This window comes from Sminthopsis crassicaudata, chromosome 1 (assembly GCF_048593235.1).
Source record: "Sminthopsis crassicaudata isolate SCR6 chromosome 1, ASM4859323v1, whole genome shotgun sequence".
NCBI classification, from domain to species: Eukaryota; Metazoa; Chordata; class Mammalia; order Dasyuromorphia; family Dasyuridae; genus Sminthopsis; species Sminthopsis crassicaudata.
The window spans coordinates 235,744,589-235,769,838 of NC_133617.1; the positions used below are offsets into that span (position 1 = coordinate 235,744,589).

The window sequence follows — 25,250 nt, forward strand, 5'->3', positions numbered from 1 at the left end:
TCTCAGCCAATATCAAATAAGTTTTGATAATTGCTGTTTTATAATATAATTTTAGATCTGGCCACTTTCACATTTTTGATCAATTCCCTTCATACTCTTTATCATTTGTTCTTCCAGATGAATTTTGTTATTATTTTTCCTAGCTGTATAAAATAATTTTTGGTAGATTGATTGGTATGGAACTGAATAAGTTAATTTGTTTAGGTAAAATTGTCATTTTTATTACATTAGCTCGGCTTACTCATAAGCAATTGATATATTTTCCAATTATTTAAATCTAACTTTATGGGAAAAGTATTTTGTAATTATGTTCATGTAGTTTCTGGGTTTGTCTTGGCAGATAGATTTCCAAATATTTTATATCATCTATTGTTATTTCAAATGTATTTTCTCTTTCTATCTCTTGCCATTGAGCTTTTTTTTTTTTTTTTTTTTTTTTTTTTTCTCCCTCTGAGACAATTGGGGTTAAGTGATTTGGTCAGAGTCACACAGGTAGGAAGTGTTAGGTGTCTGAGACCAGATTTGAATTTAGGTCCTCCTAACTTCAGGGCTGGTGCTCTATTTAGTGTGCTATGTAGCTGCCCCCATTGAGCTTTTTCTGGGTAATAAATAGAATTGCCAAGGATTTATGTAGGTTTATTTTATATCCTGAAACTTTGCTAAAATTATTAATTATTGCAAATAGCTTTTTTAGTTGATTAGGATTTTCTAAGTACACCATTAATATCATTTGCAAAGAAGGATAATTTTATTTCCTCATCGTCTATCTTAATTCTTTTGATTTCTTTTTTTTTTTTATTGCTAAAACTAACATTTTTAGTAAATATTGAATAGCATTGGTGATAATGGGTATCCCTTTTCTCCCCTGATCTTATTGGAAAAGCCTTTAACTTATCCCCATTTATCTGCTGGTTTTAGATAGATACTATTTATCATTTATTCTTATGCTCTGTAGTATTTCTAATAGGAATGGATGTCGTATTTTGTTAAATCTTTTTCTGTATCTATTGAGATAATTATGATTTCTGTTAGTTTGTTACTGAGATGGTGAGTTATGCTGATAGTTTCCCTAGTAATGAATCAGCCCTAGATTTCTAATGTAAATCTCACATGGATTTATATCATAGAGTATTATCCTCGTGGTAAATTGCTGTAATCCTTTTGTATGTGTATATATTGAATTGCTGATTTTTGTTTGGGTGACTAATAAAATAAAACACCAAAAACAAGGGATAGATAACGTTTCACCCACTTAGGCTGAATGAGGCCCTTTAAAATTGAAAGGGGCAGGCATCATGGCACTCAACACTTCGGGAAAGTAAAATATTAACACCCACTTGCCCTCGAGCCTTTTCTCTCCCACGGGATAAAACAATTCAACACCGGAAGACTTTCTTTGTTCAGAAACTGCTGGATCCGTTTCCCCATCCGTGCAATTAAAAATGCCAAATGCAACCGCAGTCTCTCTTTTCTTTAATTATTAGAGTGACCTGACTGGCCTAGTACAGGTTTTCACCGTAACGAGTCTCCCTGGTCTCCTTTTCTCTCTCCTCCTTCCTCCCTGATCAGCATCGCGCGCTGGGCTTGGGAGGCGCTACAAGCCTCCTCCTACAACAGGGGGGTGTGTTCACTTCTTTCTGGGACAATCTCCAAAAAACAAAAGCAGACCGAGGCAGAGCTTTCTGTCCGCTGCTGTTGGTACAGTTGCTGCTGTGTTTAGACTGCCGAGGCTACCGAGACCCGCTCAAAGATACTTGGAAGACTGCGTTGCCCAGGTCGAGTGGACAAGGCAGACCAGGGCTGGCACTCCCTCCCGGTTTCTGGGACAGGATGGCCGGGGTACAGAAAGGGACCCCAACAGCTGCTCCTGCTCCTTGGCGGTTCCCGAGGCTTTTCCTCCTGCTGCTGTTCCCCCTTTCTGGAGCCGCCGCTTCTCCGGAGCCGGAGACCGGCTTCAGCCTCCATCCGCCTTATTTCAACCTGGCGGAAGCGGCGAGGATCTCCGCCACTGCCACCTGCGGAGAAGACCCCGCGAGCTCGAGGCCGCGGTCCGAGCTCTACTGCAAGCTGGTGGGGGGCCCCCATCGCCTCCACCACCGGCCACACTATCCAGGTAAGGCGGCGTCGGCGTGCGCGGGCGGCACAGGTTGCGCCCGAAAAGTCGCAGGTTGCAGGGGGCGGTCACAGGTAGCCCGGGGCGGAGAGCAGGTTGTCCAGGACGTAGTCTACCGGAGGCTTTTGGGAGAAGAGGGGATGACATAGTGAGTACCAACTCCTGGGGTGCTCAGGACCCCCGGCTGCCGCGGATGACCAGGAAAGAACAAATCCTCACCCCGAGGCAGAAAACAGGGAAGGCATGAGAGTTCTCGGGCTGGCCTTAGAGAAGTGGGCACTGGACCTGAAGTTAGGCCACAGGTTCAAATTTCACTTGGTGACTTAGAAACCTATGACCTAAGACAAGCTTCAGTTTTTCTCCACTGCAAAAGATAATCCTTAAACTCTCTTCCAGTTGCCAAAGCCCGAAGACAGGAGGCAACAAAGAAAAGAAGTGTCTCTTGCGGGGAATTTTTAGAAAAAGTCCCTTGGTTCTGGGAGATGTCAGGACAATTTAGATAAATTTCTACTTTTGTTTAGTTGCAAACTTACCACTCCTTGTCAAGTATATATATCTTTTTCCTCTTTGCTTGGAGATCCACAGTACTGGGTAGATGAATGAATGTGACAAACTTTGGTGTTGAGCATTTTGCGAAGTTGCGAGTCCTGAATTTGAGTCTCGGCTAGATCAGTGATCTTGGGCAAATGCCTTAATTTCTCAGTGTTAGAGGGTCATAGGACAGTAGAGTTGGACCTGGAAAGGACTTTAGAGGTCATCTAATAATAAAAGAATTCAAGCCTCTTGTTCAAATCGTTTTTCAGCCGTGTCCGATTTCATGACCCCAACTGGGGTTTTCTTGGCAGAGATCCTAAAGTGGTTTGCTATTTCCCTCTCCAACTCTTTCGACAGATGAGGGACCTCAGGCAAAAGGGGTTAAGGAGTTTGCCCACGGGGTCGGAGAATGGATTTGAACCAGGAAGATGAATCTAAATGGTGGAGTGGAGTGCCAGGCCTGGAGACAGGAAAACTCATCTTCCTGAGTTCAAAGTTGGCCTCAGACACTTCCTAGCTGTGTGACCCTGGACAAGTCAATTAATCCTGTTTACCTCAGTTCCTCATTTGTAAAATGATCTGGAGAAGGAAATGGCAAATCACTCCAGTATCTCTGCCAAGAAAACCCCAAACGGGGTCAGGAAGAGTAGAACAAGACTAAACAACAACCATTCTTCTTATTCTGATATTAAACTGATTTCCAAAATTAAATGATTTGTCCAGGTTCACACAATAAGTAAGTAATGGAACCAGAATTCAAATTCAGCTCATCCAATTACATATATGGTTCTCTTTGTGGTGTATTGTATTATATGCAAATATACTAATCCTAAAAACTGTTTTTAGTGTGAGGCAAAACTGGTCAGAGCTGTACATAGGGTGAAGTAGTTGAGGTTTTACTGAAAGGTGCCAAATTTGGAGGGCCCTGATAATATTTGAAATCTTTCAGCAACATAGTAACAACCTTAGAATACAGTTAACAAAAAGGATTAATATAGGAAGCTATTAGATGGTGGACTAAGGTGAACTTTTCCCCTCTATACTACCTCATATTTCTCAATTAAGGACACATTTTATGCTTGCCTTAAGGTTATATTAATAATGTCTAAGCTCTCAAAAATCTTACCAAGTCCCAAATATTTTCTTAATTGATGTTTGTGGATCAACTGAAGAAGTTTATCAATAGGTAAATGGCAGGGTGATAATTTTTCAATCACAGCAGCTCTGGAAGCCAGTCTATTAAAGGGATTTTGATCTAGGTTGGTGGTGAAACATTGTTCTTAGATGTCTTGAAATTTTGAAGAATATTTGTACAGCTGATCCCAGAGAGCTATGTGAAGAAAATGCTTTGTAAAACACTCTTTAAGAGTTATTTAGAGTTATTATTATCATTTGAATGAATGTTAGACATCAATCCATCCAACCAGCTTTTTTTTTTTTAAGTGATGAGTTGCATTTAAAAAAATATATTCCCAGCTTTCCACCCTTACCTTTTACATTAATTATGTGATATTGGGAAATCACTTAACGTTTTTAGAGGGCTCAGTTTCCTCTTTGTGAAAAAAGGATAGTTATACCTATATCACATATCTCAAAGGGTTGTTTTGAAGAAACAGAAGTATAAAGTGCTAGAGAATCACGAGTTATTAATACTGCTAAAGAGGCTAGAGCAGGGATAGTTTCTGCCCTTAAGCTGTTCATAATCCACATTAATTATACACTGATTCATAGTCCTAAACAGAAGAGGAAAAAGCTTTCTTAGATAACTCAGCACATGCCATCCTTCTAGGCCAGGGTGTAACTGTCAGGAACAGAATATTGTCAAGTGTTGAATCTTATTCTCTGAAAGTCAGGAATGAAGAAAAGCTAGGCTGATGTGTTCTTTCATGGATGAGAGCAAGGAAAGATGCAAGAGTTGTTAGTGTGAAAGTATCATGTCAGGGACAAGAATGGGAAAGTGAAAAGATTGAGGCTAGTTTATTAGAATGTGCTTCAGCCAGGTGTTTTGGCAGCAGCTGGTTCAAACTTGCCTCTTTGGATATGGGAGGAGAGAAGAAAAGGGAACAGATTAAAATTCACCCATTTCTTCTATATAATCAGTGGTAATTGTTCTAGGTCAGGCTGGCTAGGTACAGTTGTAGAAGTGACAGAATACTGAAGTAACTCAAGACGACTGCTTTATATCTCTGAACTTTCATTAAACTTAACAAAATAAAACTCCCTGACATCAGCCAGGATTTAGAAAATATTTTAAAAAAAAAGTTAAAACGTGACTTAGGATTTTTAAAAAAGTTTTATTTTTATATGTTAGTGGTAATTATTTAAAGTATTAAGACATGGTTCATGTTCTGTGTTAGGGAATAGCCAAGGTTTTTTTTAACTTTATTTTTAAAAATAATTTTAATTTTTTTCAATAGAAGATCTATTTTTCCTTCTGATGCTACAATCATCCTTCTTCTTCCAATTGAGAAAAACAAAACTGGTGCTACAAACATATATAATCAAGTAAAACAAATCTCCATATTGGTCATGTCTCAAGAATTATTGACCTATTCATGCTCTGAGTCTTTAACCTTTCTTTTAGGAGGTGGATAATCTTTTATGGTCAAATTCCTTGAGCTTTTAAAGTGATTTTCCTGAAATGCAGATCTGATCATGTCATTCCTTTTCCCTTCCACAAATAAACTCCAGCAAGCTTCTTATTGCCTCCAGAATTAAATACAAAATGCTCTGCTCTTCATAACCCAACCCTTCTCTTCCTTTCCAGTCTTCTACCTTAATCTCCACCACATATTCCTCGATTCAGTGACATTGGTTCCTTGCTGTTCCTGGAATGAGACGCTCCATTTCTAAGCTCTGGCTTTCTTGGCTGTTCCCTATCCTGGAACGCTGTGCCCCAATATTTCTGACTCTTGGCTTCCCTGGTATCCTTCAAGTCCCAATTAAAATCCTATCTTATATAGCAGGGCTTCTTAAACTTTATCCTCCTGTGACTTCTTTTCACCCAAGAAACTTTTGCATGACTCTGGGTCTATAGGTATGTAAAATAAGGATATCAATCAAACATGTACTGAAAATAAATCATGATTTTGAAACCCCCATAGTCAATTATGCAACTCCATATTCAATTATGCAACCACAGTTTAAGAAGCTTTGTTCTATAGGAAGCCTTTCCCAATACTTCTTAATTCTAATATTTTCCTCTTTTTTGAGTTGTTGTTAATTGTTTTCAATTTGTCAACTTTTCATGACCCCATTTGATATTTTCTTGGCAAAGATACTAGAGTGGTTTGCCATTTCCCTCTCCTGTTCATTTTCCAGATGAGGAAACTGAGGCAAACATTATTAGATAATATGCCCAGGGTCACACAGTTCATAAGTGTCTGAGTCTGGATTTGAACTCATGAAAATGAGTTTTCCTGACTGTAGGAACTCTATCCCCTGTGTTTTCTAGCTGCCCTTGTTCCCCTTATAAATTATTTTCTATTTTCCCCTCTCTATATAGCTTGCTTGTCCATAATTTGCTTGTCTCCTCAATTAGATTGTGAGTTCCTGAAGAGTAGAGATTTTCTTTTGTCATCCTTAATGCTTAGTTTAATGCCTGGCACATAGAAGGCACTTAATAAATGTTTATTGACTGATTTTCATCATGAGTCCTTTTGGAATGGCATGAGGTCATTATGATGATCTGAGTTCCTTAGTCTGTCAAAGTTGATTGTCTTTACAATATTATTGGCTATTGTTATCAGATGTTCTCCTGGTTTTGTTCACTTCTCTTCGTATCAATTCATACCAGTTTTCTCAAGTTTTTATGAAACTATCCCCTTCATCATTTCTTGTGGCACAATAGTATTCCATCTCATTCATATACTATAACTTGTTCATATACTGTCCAGTTGATACCAAGGTCTTTCTAACCGCTGAAGTTTAGCAATTTCTTTAGTTTCTCAGGTTTCAAGTTTCAGTGCCAATAGAAGGTTAAGTAAATAAAGATTTTCTCAAAGACTACACATAAGCAAATAGAGGCTGAACTCCAATGATTATATGTAGAAACAAAGAACAATTAACAAATTAATATATTGTAATTCAGCTTAAATTGACTTGTGGAGACTACTAATTTATTAGCTTAAATAAGCACTGTGCTTTGCTTATGATTCTGTGTGGTAAGCCACAATAAATAATATATAATTTGTTGTAGTTTAGCTGATTAGTAGTACCTGTCTCTTTGTGACCCCATTTGAGGTTTTCTTGGCAAAGATACCTGAGTGGTTTGCCATTGCCTTTTATAGATATGTAGATATGGATATAGAAGTAGATATAGACATAGATATAGAAACTGAGGCAAACAGGGTAAAGTGACTTGCTTAGAATTATATAGTTAGGAAGTATCTGAAGTCACATTTGAACTCTCCACACATGGCACTCTATCCTCTGTGCCATCTAGTTTACCCTATTTAGTTTTATGTACTTTTGGATCATGGGACACTAATAGCAAGTCCACCAGGGTGTTGGAATAGACAAAGCTTCTTTCCTGAATGAACAATTTTTGTTTTTGAATCTATTTACAGACATGCCAAAGTGTGGAGGTAGGCTGTTACAGAGAATAGGAGTAACAGGAAGGCTCAGTGCCCATAGGATTAGGAGACAATGGAGCATAAGGAGATGGGAGGACAAAGCTTACATCAGACTTTAATTAGTGTCTATAAAAATAAACAATTTTTTTTAGCAAATTCCTTAATTATTGCCATGCTTATTTATTGTGAAGGTCATGGAACTACATACTTAGAACTGAAAGGGACATTAGTCCATCTCATTTTACAAATGAATAGTGGAGCCATTAGAAGACCAAATGATTTATAAAAGGTCACATACAGGCAGTAGGGAACAGAGGTGATCTCTTATCTCCAAATCTACTGCTTTGCCCATGGTACCAGTTGATACATATAATCTTATGTTAACTTCCATTTCTGATATTCTCTAAGGAAGGCCCTGTGCCTTTATGACATTATTATGTGACAATATTAAGGGAGACATTGTTTAGGAGATAGCTGATATTTATACAATACTTTAAATTTTGCAAAGCCCTTTACAAATATTATCTCCTTTGATTCTTACATCTCATAAAATAGGGGCTATGAATTCCCTTCCATTTTATGGATGAGATTAAATGACTTGCCCAGGGTTACTTGACTAGAAAATGTCTGAAGTAGGATATAAATTCAGGTCTTCCTGACCTCAGGCCCAGTGCCTCTGTATACTAGCCCCTTATTGGTTTGAACATATCTTTTCCTGGTAGGTATTAATGATGAAAACATATAACTGAAATAAAAAAAATTCTTATAGCTGATAACAGAAATGAATGTATGAATCTCCTTAATAAATTTCATTAAATAACAACAACAACAACATTAGCTCAGAGTCAGGGATGACAGATTTTAATTCATTATCTGGAGAAAATAAATATAAAAGAGAGTTTTCTTCCTCTCTTCCTCCCTCTTTTCCTCCCTGCCTCCTTCCCTCCCTTCCTCCCTTCATCCTTCTCTCATTTCCTCTTTCCCTCTCTCCCTCCTTTGTACCTTCCTCCCTTCTTCCTTTCTTCTCTCCTCCCTCCCTTTTTTCCTGCCCCCTCTCTCCCTTTTTCCCTTTCTCCTCTCTCCCTCCCTCCTTTTCTCCCTCCCTCCTTTTCTCCTTCCTTCCTTCCTTCCTTCCTTCCTTCCTTCCTTCCTTCCTTCCTTCCTTCCTTCCTTCCTTCCTTCCTTCCTTCCTTCCTTCTTTTTTTCCTTCCTTCCTTCTTTCCTTCCTCCCTCCCTCCCTTCCTTCCTTCTTTCTTTTTTTCCCTTTCCATTTAGATTCTGTATATGAAGCTTAGCTTTTAAAAATCTGTTTATTATGTAGCTCACAAAAATATGAGGATTAACCACTTGGTTTTCTTCTGCTAATGCCACAGAAAGGTACAACAGAAATATAGAAGGGAGGAATCTCCTTCCCCCTGACCCTTAGTCTTTTTCTAGTTGCTGTAGAGAATCATTTTTGTGGAGCCCATGACCTCTTCAGTTAAGTGTAGTTTTCTAAGGAATTTTGAGAATCCCATAGAGCTTGTCATTCCAGATATGTCAATACTGTAGCTAAATGTGTTGCAGAATATCCAGGTGTGCATGGCTGACCCTAGCATCTGCTATGTTTTTAAGGAGACCCACCCAGCAATGAGTGGCCATATTTGAAGTGAGTATACCTATTTTTGCCTTCTTCCTTGTTTGCATAAGCCCCTAGTACACTCTTCCTTTTCATGGGTTCTCTATGATCAATAGGTTCATGCCAAAGGGTATGCTGGTAAATGGTTAACAACCAGCTCTCCAAAAAAAGGGTAGGATAAATGATTTGTTCAAGCTCACATAGAGAATAGGCATTAAGATGTCTAGCAGCACTTTCTACAGTATTTATGTCAATATAAAAGCCAAACAATCCTTTCATAGCTGTAATGGAACTCCACTGAGAGACACATAGCACAAATATTTTTGTAACTAAGAAGTGGTTGCTGTTGCTTAAGAGGGGTTAATTTTCCTAAAAGACTGGGACACTTCAGTGATGGAAAATGTGATAGAAGCTCATATTATCAAACCACTCTACTTTTCTGGGTCAGATGCCTTTCATGGGGTGGAAAATGAAATTCTCTGTAGTTGAGACTTAAAATGGAAAGCTACAGATTTCATTTTCTAAAAATAGAAATCATTATAAATATGTATATTTTACAAATGTGAATAAGTTTATTTAACTAATAAAATCTTCATGAACAAAAAAAACCCAGTTAATATATTCCAAACATCTTTGATAGGATGATAACAGATAGATGCTTTCTCAATTTGGTAAATCATTTATCAGTTACAGACTGATAATTCTTCATATATGCCATATTGTACTGTGCATTCGTTTTGAATTAATTATGAACATGAATAATGCATTTATTGAACCAGATAGTCTCCAAATGCAAAAATGATTTCCTATATCTAAGTTAGATACTCTTCTTAAAAACTCAGTTAACTCTTGTCTAGTCTTGTGATACAATTTAGCCTAATAAAACCCTAAATCATAATTTATTAAGTAGGACCTGGATATTTCCAAAAGTTAGCCTGAGTACAGAGGGAGAAAGATTTTCTGAACACATGTGTGAAAGAAAGACCTAGAGGCAGATAAAGAGTTTTCCATTTTATATAAATAGGTCAAGTACCTTTTTAATGATGGGAGGCTATAGAAGTAGCCCTTGAGAAAAGGGTGATAGAGAGGAAATGAAAGAAGAAATAGTGAAAGAAAGCCTCGTGGAAAACATAAGATTATGAAAAATGTGTAGGCTGTATTGTGAGACAAGAAGGCTTGGAATCCTGCTACCAAAACTTCATCCTGATCAGGTTGCCAACTAACAAACAAACAGAGGATTGAATGAAGAAGCCTAGAATGCTTTCAGGGAGACAGTGGGGCAGACATGATGCCAAACTCTAGATCAGATTTAAAGGCTTAGAAAACTGTGCAGGAATCCAACCTCCTCTTTGAGTGTGGGACTCAGAAATGCCATGGATGACATGTGAAACTTTTTGAAGAGTATTATCGGCATCACATACAAGTGGCCCTTAGCAAGTTAGAGAGAACATTAATAATGAAGTTCTGGAAGAAAGCCAGTTCCTGAGTAGTGATGTGGTCTGTCTTCAGCAGTTTTTCTGATCCAGACATGTGGAATAGATGAGTGTCTGAAGCAGTTGTTGCATGATGAGTTGAAATGGGGGCAAATTCAAACAGGGTGGTCAGAAGAAAAATTTTTAAGGAAACCCTGGTGTAGACTTCAAGTGAGATGACATTGTTATAGACAACTGGGGAATAATTACTCAGTTTTGATTCAGTTCTCTACTCAGCATAAAGCAGTATTACTCAGTTCTTTATTCAGCATAGAAAAATGCAAATTGAAACAGTTTTGAGATTTCACCTCAAGTCAGACAAATTGTCAAAGATGAAAAAAAAAAGATAGAATCAGTCAATGTTGGAGGGTACAATAATACATTGTTGGTGGAAATGAAAAATGGTTTCCACAATTTTCAATTACTTTTTAGAATTATACAAGAAAAATGTCTAAAGTGTCCATTCTCTTTGACCCAGAAATCTCCCTAATGGGTATATCTTAATGAGGTCAAAGGCAGAAATTCAGGTCTCTTTCTATAAAAATTTTCATAGGAGTATTCTTGGTGATAACAAAGAAAGCAAAATGGTGCTAATTATATCATTTCCCTACTCAATCAACTCCAGAGACTTCCCATTGTCTCTAGAAGCAAATTTTAAAAATGCTCTGTTTGACATTCATAGTCCTTCATAACTTAATCCTCTTTTATCTTCCAGTCTTTTTAAACCTTTTCCCCCAATTTATATTTTTTTAATCAAATGAGACTTGTAAAGGGCTAGAACTGAGCAAATGCACTTGGATAATGGAGCACATGAGGTTAATTGCCAATTGGACAATTCTCTATTAACATGTTTGAAGGATGACCCTCCCCAACTATTCTGTGCTGGCTGGATCGGTGGGTGTGGACAAAGAAGGGGAAGTGACATGAGTGGGTGGGATAGGAGAAGAGATTGATTCATTCTCCTGGCCGTGGAGAGAGAGGAAGGAGGTGTGGAGATTGCTAGATCTAATCCCCTGACCTCAACCACAAAAAGACCAAGAATAAAGACTTTTAATTATTCTGACTCTCGATGATTCTAAGAGATCCAGGGTCCCAACAAGACTGGTTTCTTGGCTGTTCATGAGCAAAACACTTCAACTCTTGCTCTAAGTATTCTCTCTGTCTATCCCCAATATTTGGAAATAATCTCATTTCTCCATTCTGAGCACTGATTTTCCTGGTTTCCTCTTAGTTCCCTCTAAAATCCTCTCTACCACCTAAAGATTTCCCTAACTTCTCTTAATTCCAGTGCTTGCCCGGTTAATTATTTCCTATTTTTCCTGTATGTAGCTAGTTTTGTATATATTTGTTTGCATGTTATCCCTCCTCATTAGATTGTAAGCTCTTTGAGGGCAAGAACTGTCTTTAGCCTCTTTTCGTATTTTTGTATTTAGCAAAGTGAATGTCACATGATTGATTGGTTGTTGTGTACTTCATTTTCAAAGAGGAATAAAATAACATCACTGTGTTAGAATCAGGTTACAGTGTGTCTGACTATGGCTAATTAGACCAATATGAGCTTGGAATGCTTTACCATGGGTCAGGCACAAAATAGTCCAAGTGAACATTTGGAATGGATTCTCTAAATTTGTGCATCTTGTCTTTCTTTTGAGCTACTTCAAATCTGCTTTTCTCAGAGAGCATAGTACCTTCTTTGATGAGGGTTTGTCATGCTGAGCGATCCTCTGCTATATCTCCCATGTCATGTAATCAATTCCTACATAAAAGGTGCTTAACACATGTTTACAGAATTTAACAAATATGAATGTAATGGTATATTGTGCAGTAAAAAATGATGACTATGAGGGAGTGAGAGAAATGTGGGTAGATTTGTGGATAGATGCAGAGTGATAAAAATGTGAGCAACAGCTGAAATGATATAAATGAAAAGACCACTAAAAATAAGGTGAACTAAATAATGAGAAAATGTAGTGAAGGTACTGGAGAAGAGAGAATATCATATTATCTCTCATGGCAAAAGAACTACTAAGACAATATTATTTCTCTCTCTCGATGTGTGTGTGTGTGTGTGTGTGTGTGTATAAAACCAGATGTCTGTATTGGATGATTTTTCATAATTGTTTTTCTTTGTCACAAGGGGAAGATCAATCTGAATGGGAGGGCTCTGTAAAAAAAAAAACCTATAAAGATAAAATAAATAACTGGGTTTTTAGTGATTAAAACTGAGCAATTTTTTTTTGAAAAAGGCGTTGGTTGGACTATTTCTGAGGGGCAGATCACCAACAAGATTGAAATGTTCAAATATTAGAAGCAGTTATTTATTCTACAGATACCTGTCAACAATATTTATTGAACATCTATTTTGAAGGCTGAGTTAATCCTTGAAGGAACTTTCCAAGAAAATAGTGTCATTGCTCTTGGGTATTTTAATCTATGCTGGTAGCCCAGAAAAGAATCTTTACAGAGTGGAAGGAATTGCCACAAATTGATCTTTTTAGTCATAATTGGAAAAAATTTCGGAAATCATCAATATTAGAGTAATCCTTCAATGTAAATGAGAAGTGCCCAAAGTATAACTATAAAGTGATAAGATCGATTAATTTGTATTGCTAATCAGATGACTTCTCATTATTTTTACAATTATACCATATATGGAATGACATTGAGTTGATTTGGGTTACTTGGGAAGGGCCATCATTGGGTAAACTATACAGTGTTCTTTCTTTCCCTTCCTTCTCCCTGACATTATTATACAGACTAAGGGGGCCAATTATAATAGGGATATATATATATATATATATATATATATATATATTGTCTTGTATTGCACTATAAAAAGATAGCCTTACAAGCAAAGAATGGAAGAAGGACAACTAGATAATTTTTGTTGTTGTTCAGTCATTGTCATGTCCGATTGAAGGTTTTCTTGGCAAAAGTAGGGGAGAGTTTTACCATTCCTTCTCTGTAACATGCCCTCCTGGCAGTTACAATTACTAGTCTGTCCTAGGCCCAACAGAGTACCTTTGACCACTGACCTTTGCAGTGTGAACTTTACCTGGCTCGCCTCCTCTGAGGCCTTCAAAGGTCTCTGGCTCCGATCTCTTGAATCTATAGCTTAATAACCGGTAGCATGCTCAAGAACAGCCACGTGTAATCTTAAAAGCCTTTATTATACCTACTCACATAATGCCCTGACTTGATGCCCTGACTTGTTGGTTCCCTAGTGAACACTTGGTCAGAAGACTCAAGTGCTCACTACCAAAATCCTTACCTCTCTGGGTTTTTTTTTGTTTTGTGGGAACTGCATCCTTACAATTTAATGATCTTCTGAGAAGAAAGAAAGGGAGGGAAAAAAGAATGCTGGAGTCCTGGAGAGGAGAAAGGAAGGATGGAGAAAATTATCTCAAAAGATCTACTCTTCTAACATCCCATTCATGGATATTCAGTAACAGATGCTCTAGTTTTGTATCTAAATGTTTCCTCTATCCCAATTTTGCTTAAAACATCAAGAAATCAAGGATTAGCTAGAGCTACAAAAAATTTTAAGATGTAACAAAGAGCCAAACATTTTTCTGGATGATAAAGATTTATTTACTTGAGTATTCTGGGCAATTTTGATTGTACAAATAACTTTTTTGTCTGATATAATACTATAAAACTGGGAAAAAAAGAAGCCATATAGATTTGAGGGTCATTAGATTGCTCCTAGGTTAAAAGTGAAGGACTTATAACAGGGTAAAACTAATTAAATCTCTAGCTTCTGTTAATAAATGTTTGCTTGCTTGATTTAGTTCAATAGTGGAAAATGCTAGGCTCTGAATCTTGGAATTATAAAGGAGATCTAGTCCATGTGACTTCTGAGGAGGAATCCTTTTTTATAAATCTAGTTTCTACTTGAAGCCCTACAGCAATGTTAAGCTCATTACCTTCTAAGACAATCAATTCAGAAATAGAATAAGAGAACATCAAAATTTTATTTTTGAATTATTTGTATTTTATACACTCGGTTCTCTGTAACTGCTACCCATTGGTCCTGATTTTGGGGCTAGGAAACAAAAGTTTATTTACTCTTTTGCAAAATAGCTCTTAAGATATTTGAAAAAAAGCTTTCATGACTCTTTCTGTATCTTTTTGTCTCCAAATTAAAAAAAAATCTTTTTTCTTTAGTTAATCACTATATGTAATATTTTGAATTCTTCCTTCTCCCCTCCTCTTCCCACTATTCTGATTACTAGATCTTAAATATACTTCATCTTATTAATGTTTTTCCTGAAATATGGCATTCAGAACACAGTGCTCAAGATTTTGTTTGTTAATGGCAAAGCTCAATGAAGTTTGAATGTGATCTTGGATTGCATTAACAGAGCATTCAGCATGCAGAAGGTAATAGCCTTATTGTACTTTGTATTAGACCATATATGAAGTACTTATTCTGTTCTGCTCACCACATTTTAGGAAGGAAGTTGCTAAGTTGAAGACTATCCAAAGGAATATCGCCATTATGGTGATGACAAGTTGAGTCTATTACATAGAAAGATCAATGGAAGAAAGTAGAATATACTTAATTTTAACAATAGAAGACTAAAGGGGACATTATTTGTTTTCAAAAAATAAATTTATCTTCAAATAAAGAAATACTATGGAGAAGAGAATTAGACTTGGTTTTTTTTAACTCCTGAGACCAAACTAGGTTCAAGTAAGTGAAAACTTCCTAACATTTTAATTACTTAGAAGTAAAATGGACTGTCTTGAAAGAGTGAATTTCCTTTCACTGGAGATATTTTAAATTTGAGAGTGAATCATAAAATCTGAGATGTTGCAAAGGAGTTTCTCATTTAGATGTAGTTTGATTGAATCTTTGGATTTGTGAAGTCTCTTTACTTTTGAAGTGCTAAATTCCTAAATCAGGACTGCCAAAGACGACCTTCAAAGTGAAAGAAAGTCACCTTAGTCTCTGAATATTTGTAACTTAGAAAGAAGGACAATCTGATCCGTTGTCTAAATGATTAGGGGATTGAACTCATACCTGCACAGTAATCCCTACTCCTGGGAAGCTAACATTGCTTGAATTCTGGAGTTCTGAGATATACTAAAGATAAAGCTCTTTGGGTATATGTACTAAGCATAGGGGGTGGGAATGAAGGCAGGGAATTAGGCTCTCAAGGAGAAGTAATCTTGTCCATTTGGGAACATGGTAAATTGAAACTTCCTGACCAATTAGAACCAAATCTGTGAGTGGCTGCTATATTTCCAGCTTGGACAAAATAGGGAATACCTAATCTCATGGGCAGCTAGGTGGGGCAGTAGATAGAATGGCAGGCCTAGAGATCTGAAAGATCTGAATCCAAATTCAGCCTCAGACTCTTACTAGCTGGGCAAGTCACTTAACCTCAGTTTCCTCATTTATAAAATGAGTGGAGAAGGAAATGGCAAAACACTCCAGTACCTTTGCCAAGAAAATTCCTAAAAAGGAGTCACATAGTGTCAGGCACAATTGAAGAAAATTTAGTAATAATAATGAAATCTCAAAAAAAAATAAGTGGGTGATTGAGTGGAAGGGTTCCAACTGGCTTTGTTTTTGCTGTCTCAGATCCTGCTGGAGTTAGGGAAGGACCCTATACAATTTCCCACATTCACTGTATTCTAAGACAAAACTGCGTGTTGCGACTTCACATAGGGTCATGTAACTGAATTTGGGGGGTTGCAAAATTTTGATTTCTTATTAGCGAATGTTTAATTTGTACGCCTACTTTATATATTTATATACTTAGAGTCTGCATAAAAATTTCTTGGGTGAAAATGAGCCACAAGTAAAAAAAGCTTAAGAAGTCCTTCCCTGGGAAATTTCTGCACAGTTTAAATCTACCTCAACACACATAGGTTCAGGATGACTTTGTTGGGAAAGATTCCATGAGAATATTTCAATGATTAGACAAGGATGGATAAATTGTAGGCCTAATATTCCTTTTACCTATTGTACTGTATTAGAAACACATTAAAATATAGTTCTGTACTGTCTCTAAGTTGATTTCCTTTATTGTAGCAGATAATCTAGTTGATGCAAACTTAAATGCTTTTTAAAATGCTAAGTTGCATGTATTTTTACTTACTAGAATATTTAGTAAAATAGTAATGAGACTCCATTAAGATAATAACTTGATTGGCCATTTCTTCCTCTGTTTTCTTCATTTTGCTTTTGGATGAATTTTATCAAATTTATCTTGAATAAAAACCCAGATGTAGATATAAAATTTTATCATAAAACATCAGGAAATGATAAAAATCATGATTTATTTTCAAGGACTGACATACATTTTTGCTTTTTCACATAAACTGGGCACTTCATATAACCTAATTTATGGCTAGCTGAAAGCTTCTGGCACTTGATGAAACAGAGAATCTTAGCTTTGAAAGTGACCTCAGAATCCCAGAACTACCTTTACTAGTCTGGACAAATAGTCATCCCAACTCTACTTGAAGATTGCGATTGTGAAATCACTAACTCCTGATGCAGGACATTTCATCTTGGTGCAATTCTGATTGTTTCCTTATATTAAGATGAGTGGTTTTAGCTTGACCTTCTGGGTATATAGAGCACATTCAGGGAGGACTAGCCTATCTAGTATAAGGACTTTGAGCTCTTTTCAGGGCTGCTCATCCACCTTTGGTGTCCACCTGTCATCTAATTCTCATCTGTAGCCCTAAGAAGCTGTAGCATGTGCAGTGGTCACATGCTGGTAAAACTGTCTCTTCAGATGGCTAACCCAGATTGAGAGTAACCAACAGGTCTCAAACAGGTTAGTGAATTAGGGGGCTGTCTATCCTAACAATGTGCTTAGAATTTGGTGATATTTAAGATTCCAAGATTATCCACTACATTCTGGGCCATCACCAGTTGTCTTTGACTTCTATCCTGCCATTGGACATCAATGACTCTGGAAGAAAAAATGAGGCTGACAGTTTTGTGCAATTATGTATTATTTCAATTCAGGAACAAGTTAAGACATCATTTTGTGATGTAATTGGTCCAGGGAATATTTCTTTTTCCTGCCAATTCCACTTTCAGGGTTTGGTGAGCCTACTTTTGGACATGCAGATATGTGATGGAGGAGCCCTGTTTCCAATTTAGAGCATGGCTGGGATTTTGTGACTGTTAGCTATTCATTCATTGTATGAGGATGGAAAGGCTTTCCATCCTTTTTACTGGTCAGCCAGCTAGTATTGAGTATATGTATAAAATCCACAAATAAGTCTCTTCCCTGATGGCAACTGAGGCACGAGTCCCAAAGCTGTAGGAAAGAGACTGAAATCTGGTAACTTCATGTCCCTTGTATGTATATTAACTTATCCCTTCACCTCTGTTCTGCTCCTAGAGTTTCTTCTGGAGCTGTTGGGCAGCAGATAACATACTGACTGTTCCTCAGCCCTATCTGAAGCCACAATAGCTCTCAGGTAGATGATCTTCTGTCAGGCATGGGATCAGTCTGTTAGAATGACTCTGGCAAGAACTCTATGGCTTATGGAAAATTAAGTCAAAATTTGGTTGCCCAGAGAAGTTCATCAATATAGTATGTCAATTTCATGAAGGCATACTTGCCTAGTTTCTGGACAATGGACAGAGCTCTTGAGCTTTCTGAGTCACATTCTGATTTGCTTAAAAAATTCTAGAACCGACCCTGGGCAAGTCACTTAACCCCAGCCTCAGGGGGAAAAAATTCTAGAACCATCATGAAGTAAATAAACACTTGAGAAAATTAAAAGTTTCATCAAAGTAAATACTTCCTCAAAAATACATTTCCTAATAGGACTAACAAAACCCATGAAGAAAAGTCAGAAAGAAAAATGTTCAAACACATATAAAAACAAATGGGGATTAAACTATTAAGCTCCAGGGATAAGGATATTAAATTATATTATAAATCAGTAATTACCAAAACTGTTCAGCTACTTCAAAAAATTGAAATATACATTAATGGAATAGATTTGATAAGATCTAAAGGGACAAAAAAAATAGTGGTCTAGAATTTATTAAATTTAAGAACATTAACTACTGTGAAAAATACCATCTAATTCATGATTTTTTTATAGTCTGATTCACTACATTTAAACCATTCATGAATTTATTAAGATAGAACAAGTAAAAAGTATCCATTTTACAGTAGTTAATGTTCTTAAATTTAATAAATTCTAGATCATTGTATTTTTTTTCCTTCTCTCCCTCTCTGTCTCTGTATCTCTGTTTCTCTGTGTGTCTGTCTCTCTGTCTCTATTTTTTTAAAGCTAAATTGGTCTTTTCTATAGAGTTTTTAGCATCCATGTAGCATAGTGGATAGATCACGGGGCTTGGATTCAGGAAGGATTTTCTACCATAAATTTTGAGATTTAAAAAAAATTTTAATCAAACATTTTTCCTGGTTGTTTAGAATTAGATCAATTATTATCTGGCATTATTATTATTGATAGCTTTCAGACAGAGCATTATAACATTTTAAAAGTATATATGTGTATATATATATATATATAATATATGTATATTATATATATATATATAGCTTTTCATTTGAATCTCATAACAATCCTTTACTATAAATGCTGCTGCTGCTGCTACTACTACTACTACTACTACTACTACTACTACTACCACTACTATTGCTACTGCTGCTAGAATTTATATATTGTTTTAAGTTTTGAAAAATATTTTTACATGTTAGCTTATTTTATCCTCAAAAAAACCTCGTGAACTGATGCTATTATATCCCTATTTTACAGATGAGGAAACTGAGGCACTGATAAAATAACTTATCCAGTGTCGTGTTTGAGATAGGATTTGAACTTGGGACTTTCTGATTCCAAATTCTGTATTCTATCAGAATACTGCTATGTATTCTGATAGTTTTATAGATGATGATGTTAAGCTTCAAAGGGGGTAAACTATTTGATTAGGAACAAATGATGAAATTATGCCATATTTAATACATCTATCTACTTTCCTCTTTGCAAAATTTGGCAATATAAAAAAACCCCATGCCTTTTGAAACTATGAAATCTTTCCAAAGAAGGGGTACATTGTTGAGGTTTCAATAACCCTGGAATCTTTATCACCCTCTTAGAGCTCCAGATTACTAGGAGTGCTCATTTTATCCCTGCATGTATGAGACCAACTCCAGAAACTTTGGTAATCCTTATTTTGTGATGGGGATTTAGGGGAAGTGCATAGTGGTATGTAATGGGGTATTTGAGGGATGATCTTTGTTAAATGTTAATGCATTTAAGAGTTCACTACATGTCATGAGGACAATGGAACTTCATCCAGATTGTGTACTTACTTCTTGAGCCTGGGTCTTGTTCCACACATCTGGTCTGAAGCAGGTGGTTGGCGTATCACATAATCACTATTCCATGCCTTCTCTGCTTCAAACTGGGGCCGATCACAAGTTGGCGTTATTTGATGTGGCAATGAACAGAATAGATTAGAAACACACAGACTTAAATAAGGTGAGAGAAGGTATTTATTTCAGTGCTATACTATAGTGCTCTATATGTAAATCTTCAGTTTCTTAGAAGAAATGCATGGTAGGGCTTTAGTCAGAAAGCATTACAAATGAGTGAGTTTTTTTTTGTTTTAGGTAAATGTCTTTAAAATGATCATGGTAAAAGACCATGTGCTTCCAATACCCTATAAAATGGTAGTTGATGGCAAGATCACAAAGGCAGATTCTGGATTAGTCTTTAAGACAACTTGGTCCTTTATTTAGATAGATCCTCCCCCCCCACACACACTTTTAGCCCACCATTGTATTTCCATATCAATAGATTAATAGGAAAAATCAGAAAATCCTAGGGGCACAAAATATACCCAGAGTACCTTCTTTTGCCGTGGTTTATTGTTGTTCAAAAGTGTCCAACTTTCTCCTGGGTTCTTTGACCCCATTTAGGGTTTTCTTGCAATTAGCCATTTCTTCCTCCAACTTTTTGTACAGATGAGTAAACTGAGGCAAACAGGGCTAAATGACTTGCCCAGGGGTAAGGGTCTAAAGCTGGATTTGAACTCAGGAAGATGAGTTTTCCTGACTCTAAGTCCAGAACACTGAGCCACCTAACTCCCAGTCTGCATTGGTTGTCACCAATTTTATATTACTTTACTTGCCTCTTGCCTAAAGCCATCTTTCACTACTTCAGGTGGGATGGGGTGAATTAATGCTGGGCTCCAACAGAAACCCTCCCCCCTTTTGCACATCTATGCCCTACAGACACCAGAGGCAGCAGATAACTGAGGGAGTGATGAGGTCAAATTGCATCTTCTCAGGTTGTGGAGGTTATACTAGTTGGACCTTCATCCCTCCATGGAGCCCTTTGGATCACTTTGGAAATGTATAAGCCATCTGTCAGCCTGAACTGTCTATGGACTTTATTTTACCTGGTTCCCTGAGTTTTCTTTTTAAAAAAAATTGGCAGCATTTGCACTTTATAAAACTTTTTTTTTTTTAATTTTTTTTAATGCTCATTCTCTACTTTTGGCTATCCAGTAGTCTGCATACTCATTAGGCCTCTTTGTGAAGTCATCCTCACCCACTCAGGGTTTTCACATAAATATTAGTCCCCCTCAACATCTCAGGAGATCACAAAAAATGAAGCTTGAGGTTCAACATTTCTGTTAGACAACTGGGAGGTATTTCATTTCCAGATCTACTTTTTGATTTTTTCAGGCCTGGATTGTAGTCTTCTGGACCCAGAATTTGACTGAATTTGGACTTTTGTTTTAAATAGTTTCTCTGAGACATATCCAAGTAAGCAAATGTGAAAGGTAGAAGGAAGGAAATTTTTTTTATTATTAAAAATTCCTTTTGATTCCATCCACCCAAAATTTATAAAAAAGAAAAGAATAATAAAGTCTCTGTGAGTGCCCAAAGTTTCCATATAACAGTGTTTCTTGGAATCCAATTTTTTTTCTTTTATTTTACGAGAAAGTGTTTGGGGCTCTTCAGTTTAGAGTAGTTTTTGGCATTGATTATATAATCTTCCAAAAGATTCATTTTGCTTGGGCAAAAGAAAGTACCATTTTGTTGCCAAAACATACTTAAATCAGTTCAAGGAAAATCAGAGTTCTTGACTGCAGTTTTGATAAATTATTCCTTTAGAACCTTTGCTTCAAGATTTTTCCTATCTTGCTTTCACAGAGATAAACTCTCTCTGTGTTGATTAGTTTCTTATTATTAGGTTCAAGTTCAATACAGGAAAATGATATGTATAAACTTAAGTTTGAAGAAATTCGGTTGTGATGCAGGGTGTGTATATGTACATTTGGCACCATAAAAGGTGAGATAATACTGATTTAGAAAATAAATCTTTTTTTAAGAATTTTTAATTCATTTAACACATCTTAAAACATTTTGTTTGATTTTTTAAAAACTTTCTACTTTTACAATGCAACTAATGTGGAAATAGATCCTACATGATTGCACACATAAGGCCTATATCAAATTACTCACTATCTTAGGGAAAGGGAGAGGGGGAGAAAAAGGAGGGAGAGAGAAAATTTAGAATTAAAATTTTTATTTTAAAAATGAATGTTAAGATTGTCTTTCCATGTAATTGGAAAAAAAAGGATTATTTAAAAATTTTTGTTTTACTTTTGTATATATTACACAGTTGAAGTTCCCATATTGGGAGTTTTCTATATAAATAAAAATCACTCATAACTACTATCCAAAAATAGTATATATAATTTTATTCAGGGATGAGCCCTACGAAACATCAATCAAAGGGAAAAGGGGCTGAAGACTCTTGACTTCAATCTCTAAAATGACTCTTTTATGTCTAAAGTACTTTAAAATTTTTCAAGGAAATCTGTTTACCTGGCTAGCCATAAAAGCCTAGTATGAACCTGAATAGTTTTTTTTAAATATAGAATAAATATGACAAAAAGAAAGGCATATTTGCCTATTATATTTTTATTGCATTTGGGAGACTATTTATTTTTATTATTTTGCTGAGGTAATTGGGAGTAAGTGACTTGCCCAGGGTCACACAGCTAGGAAGTGTGAAGTGTCTGAGGTCAGATTTGATTTCAGGGTTGGTGCTCTATCCACTGCACCATCCAGCTGCCCCCAAGGGATATTGTTTTTCTATGAGAAATGATGAGCAGGCTGATTTGGAAAAGTCTGGAAAGGCTTACATGAACTGATGCTAAATGAAGTGAGCAGAAACACAGTAACAGCAAGATTATGTTATAATTATCTATGATAGAGTTAGCTCTTTTCAGCAATGCAGAAATTCAAGACAGTTCCTAATAGAATTGGAATGGAAAAGGCCATCTACATCCAGAGAGAGAACTATGAAGACTGAATGTGGGATGAAGAATACCACTTTTATCTTTGCTTGTTTTTTTCTTTAGCACAATTTTTTCCCTTTTGGACTGATTTTTCTTGTACAGCATGACAAATATGGAAATATGTTTAAAGGGATTACACATATTTAACCTGTCTAAGATTGCTTCTTCCAACCCCTCCTTGCTCTGATTGGAGCAGATGGAGGCTGGACATTGGAGAGTTCCCCCCATGTCCATTACCAGTTAAGAAGGGCAAGCAGGGAATTCTTCTCATCATTTCCTACTCAGGCTTGGGGAGGGAGGAGATAAGGAAAGAGAGAGAAAAATTTGGGACACAAAGTCTTGCAAAAATGAATATTGAAGCACCCAGAGAGAGGATTGTGGAAACTGAATGTAGATCACAACATAGTATTTGAACTTTTTTTGTTGTTGTTTGCTTGCATGTTGTTTCCTTTCTCATTTCTTCCCTTTTTGATCTGATTTTTTTGTGCAGACGAATTTCACATGTTTAACATATTGGATTGCTTGCTGAATATGGGAGAAGGAGGGAAAAGGGAGAAAAAAATTTGGAACACAAGGTTTTATAAGGATGAATGTTGAAAACTGTGCATAGGCTTTGAAAATAAAAAGCTTTAAAAAACAAATGTTGAAAATGATCTTTTCATGTATTTGGAAAAATAAAATACTATTTAAAATAATATTCAATAATTATTTCAATAGCAAATGTTTGAAACAGATGGAAAAATATGCTAATATCCAAAAGGTTGCCAACTTTGACATTTCTGAAGTACAAATGTTTCCAGCTAGAGATAAAACCATATGCTGTTCAAACATGAAGAGCATCTCTCCTTCATTATATAGGAATAATACAGTATTCAGCAGGAAAAAAAATAGAAGAAACAGCCAATGTTCAGATATTATTGTATTGAATACTCACAAATCAGACATTCAAGTAAAATATTAGGGGCAGCTTTGTGGTTCAGTGGATAGAGTGTTGGAGCTGGAGTCAGGAAGATCTGAATGAACAAACCTTAGATATTATCTGGGTGACCCTGGTCAAGTCACTTAACCCTAATTGCCTCATTTCCCATCTGTAAAATGGGGATACACTGCAGAAAGAAATGGCAAACCACTTCAGTAACTTCGTCAAGAAAAACTCATAGACAAATCCATGTGGTCAGGAAGAGTCAGACACATATGAATGACCAAACAAAAACAAAATAATACTAATCTTACATCAAGCCATTGATAGCTCTTTGAGAATTTGAGAAATAATTAATGAGCTGAATGTCCTAACTTTTGTGTCTGAGATTGATGTCTGAAGACAGATGAGAATCAAGTCCTACAAAAATATATTATGAAATGGAGAAGAGCTATTGGTCACACATTAGCTTAAAATTACTCCTCTGGCCACTAGACCCTTGTGTAATTAGTATTTGAAACTTTTAAGAGCCCATAAGCTGTTGAAAAAGTAGAATTGGTTGCCTTGGGAGGTAGTAAGTTCTGCTGCTTAATAACCTTGCCTTCTTTAATCTTTTTGCATTTCTGTTGCTCATCTATAAAATGAGGTGTTTGGGCAGGATGGTGTTCTAAGGTCCTTTCTAATTCCATGCCTAAGATTCAGTTTTTCTTTTCAATTGAACTCTTTAAGGTGGGTGTGGATGACTATTTGTTAAGGATATTCTAGAGGAATTTCTGTTTAAGTGGGGGCAGTTAGGTGGTACAGGGCTTAGAATTAAAAGGATTTTAATCCAACCTCATTACTAACTAGTGTGTCCCTGGTCAAGTCACTCAATCCTATTTGCCTCAGTGTTCTTATCTATAGAATGAGCTGGAGAAGGAAATGGCAGGCTATTCTAGTGTCTTTACTAAGAAAACCTCAAATGAGGTCATGAAGAGTTGGACATGACTGAAATGACTGGACAACAACAGGGCAGGTACATTGTGCAATCAATAGATCACTGGACCTATAATCAGAAAGACTCAAATTCAAATGTAGACTCAGATACATACCTCTGAGTCTACATTTGAATTTGAATGATTTGGGGCAAGTCACTTAATCTGTTTTCTCAACTGAAAAATGAGGGCCAAAATAATAGCTATCTCCTATGGTGGTTGTAAAGTTCAAATGAGATGGTATTTATAAAATGCCTATGACAGTTAGTGCAACATAGGGGGTACTATATAAATGCAATTATTATTATTTACTTGCTTGACTAAATGTCCTCTGAAGTTCCTCTTAACTTCGAATCTCTGAAGTTACTAACAAGGTGAGAACCAGCATCAACAGGGCTATTTAACATGAACTTTTTCACCTGGACAAATTGTTGGATAGAATATAGACAATTTTTGGTATTATGCTTGGTAATATTTGGCAATAATGTCCCAAGAGAACAACATTTTGATATAGCAATGAGTGGATGAGAAGCCATTTATTAAGCACTTACTATGTGCCCAGTAAGAAACTAGACACTAAGTACAAATAGAGACAGTCAGTACTCCTAAGGAGATTACATTCTAAAAGGTGAGAAAACAATATAAGGAAGTGATGGCTAGAGAAAGGTGTTTTGGTCTGGTTTTAGATGGTTGATAAGATTCCTTCCAACTCCAA

General features: G+C 36.4%; 1 protein-coding gene across 1 annotated transcript in view; it reads left to right on the forward strand.

The window, feature by feature from the left end:
- Positions 1-1,629: 1,629 nt before the first annotated feature.
- Positions 1,630-25,250, forward strand: part of LAMA3 (laminin subunit alpha 3) — a 309,755-nt gene continuing 286,134 nt past the window's right edge. The window contains 2 exon segments of the mRNA XM_074276692.1: positions 1,630-2,079; positions 2,081-2,113. Coding sequence (XP_074132793.1) covers positions 1,831-2,079; positions 2,081-2,113 — 282 coding nt within the window. The 5' untranslated portion in view covers positions 1,630-1,830.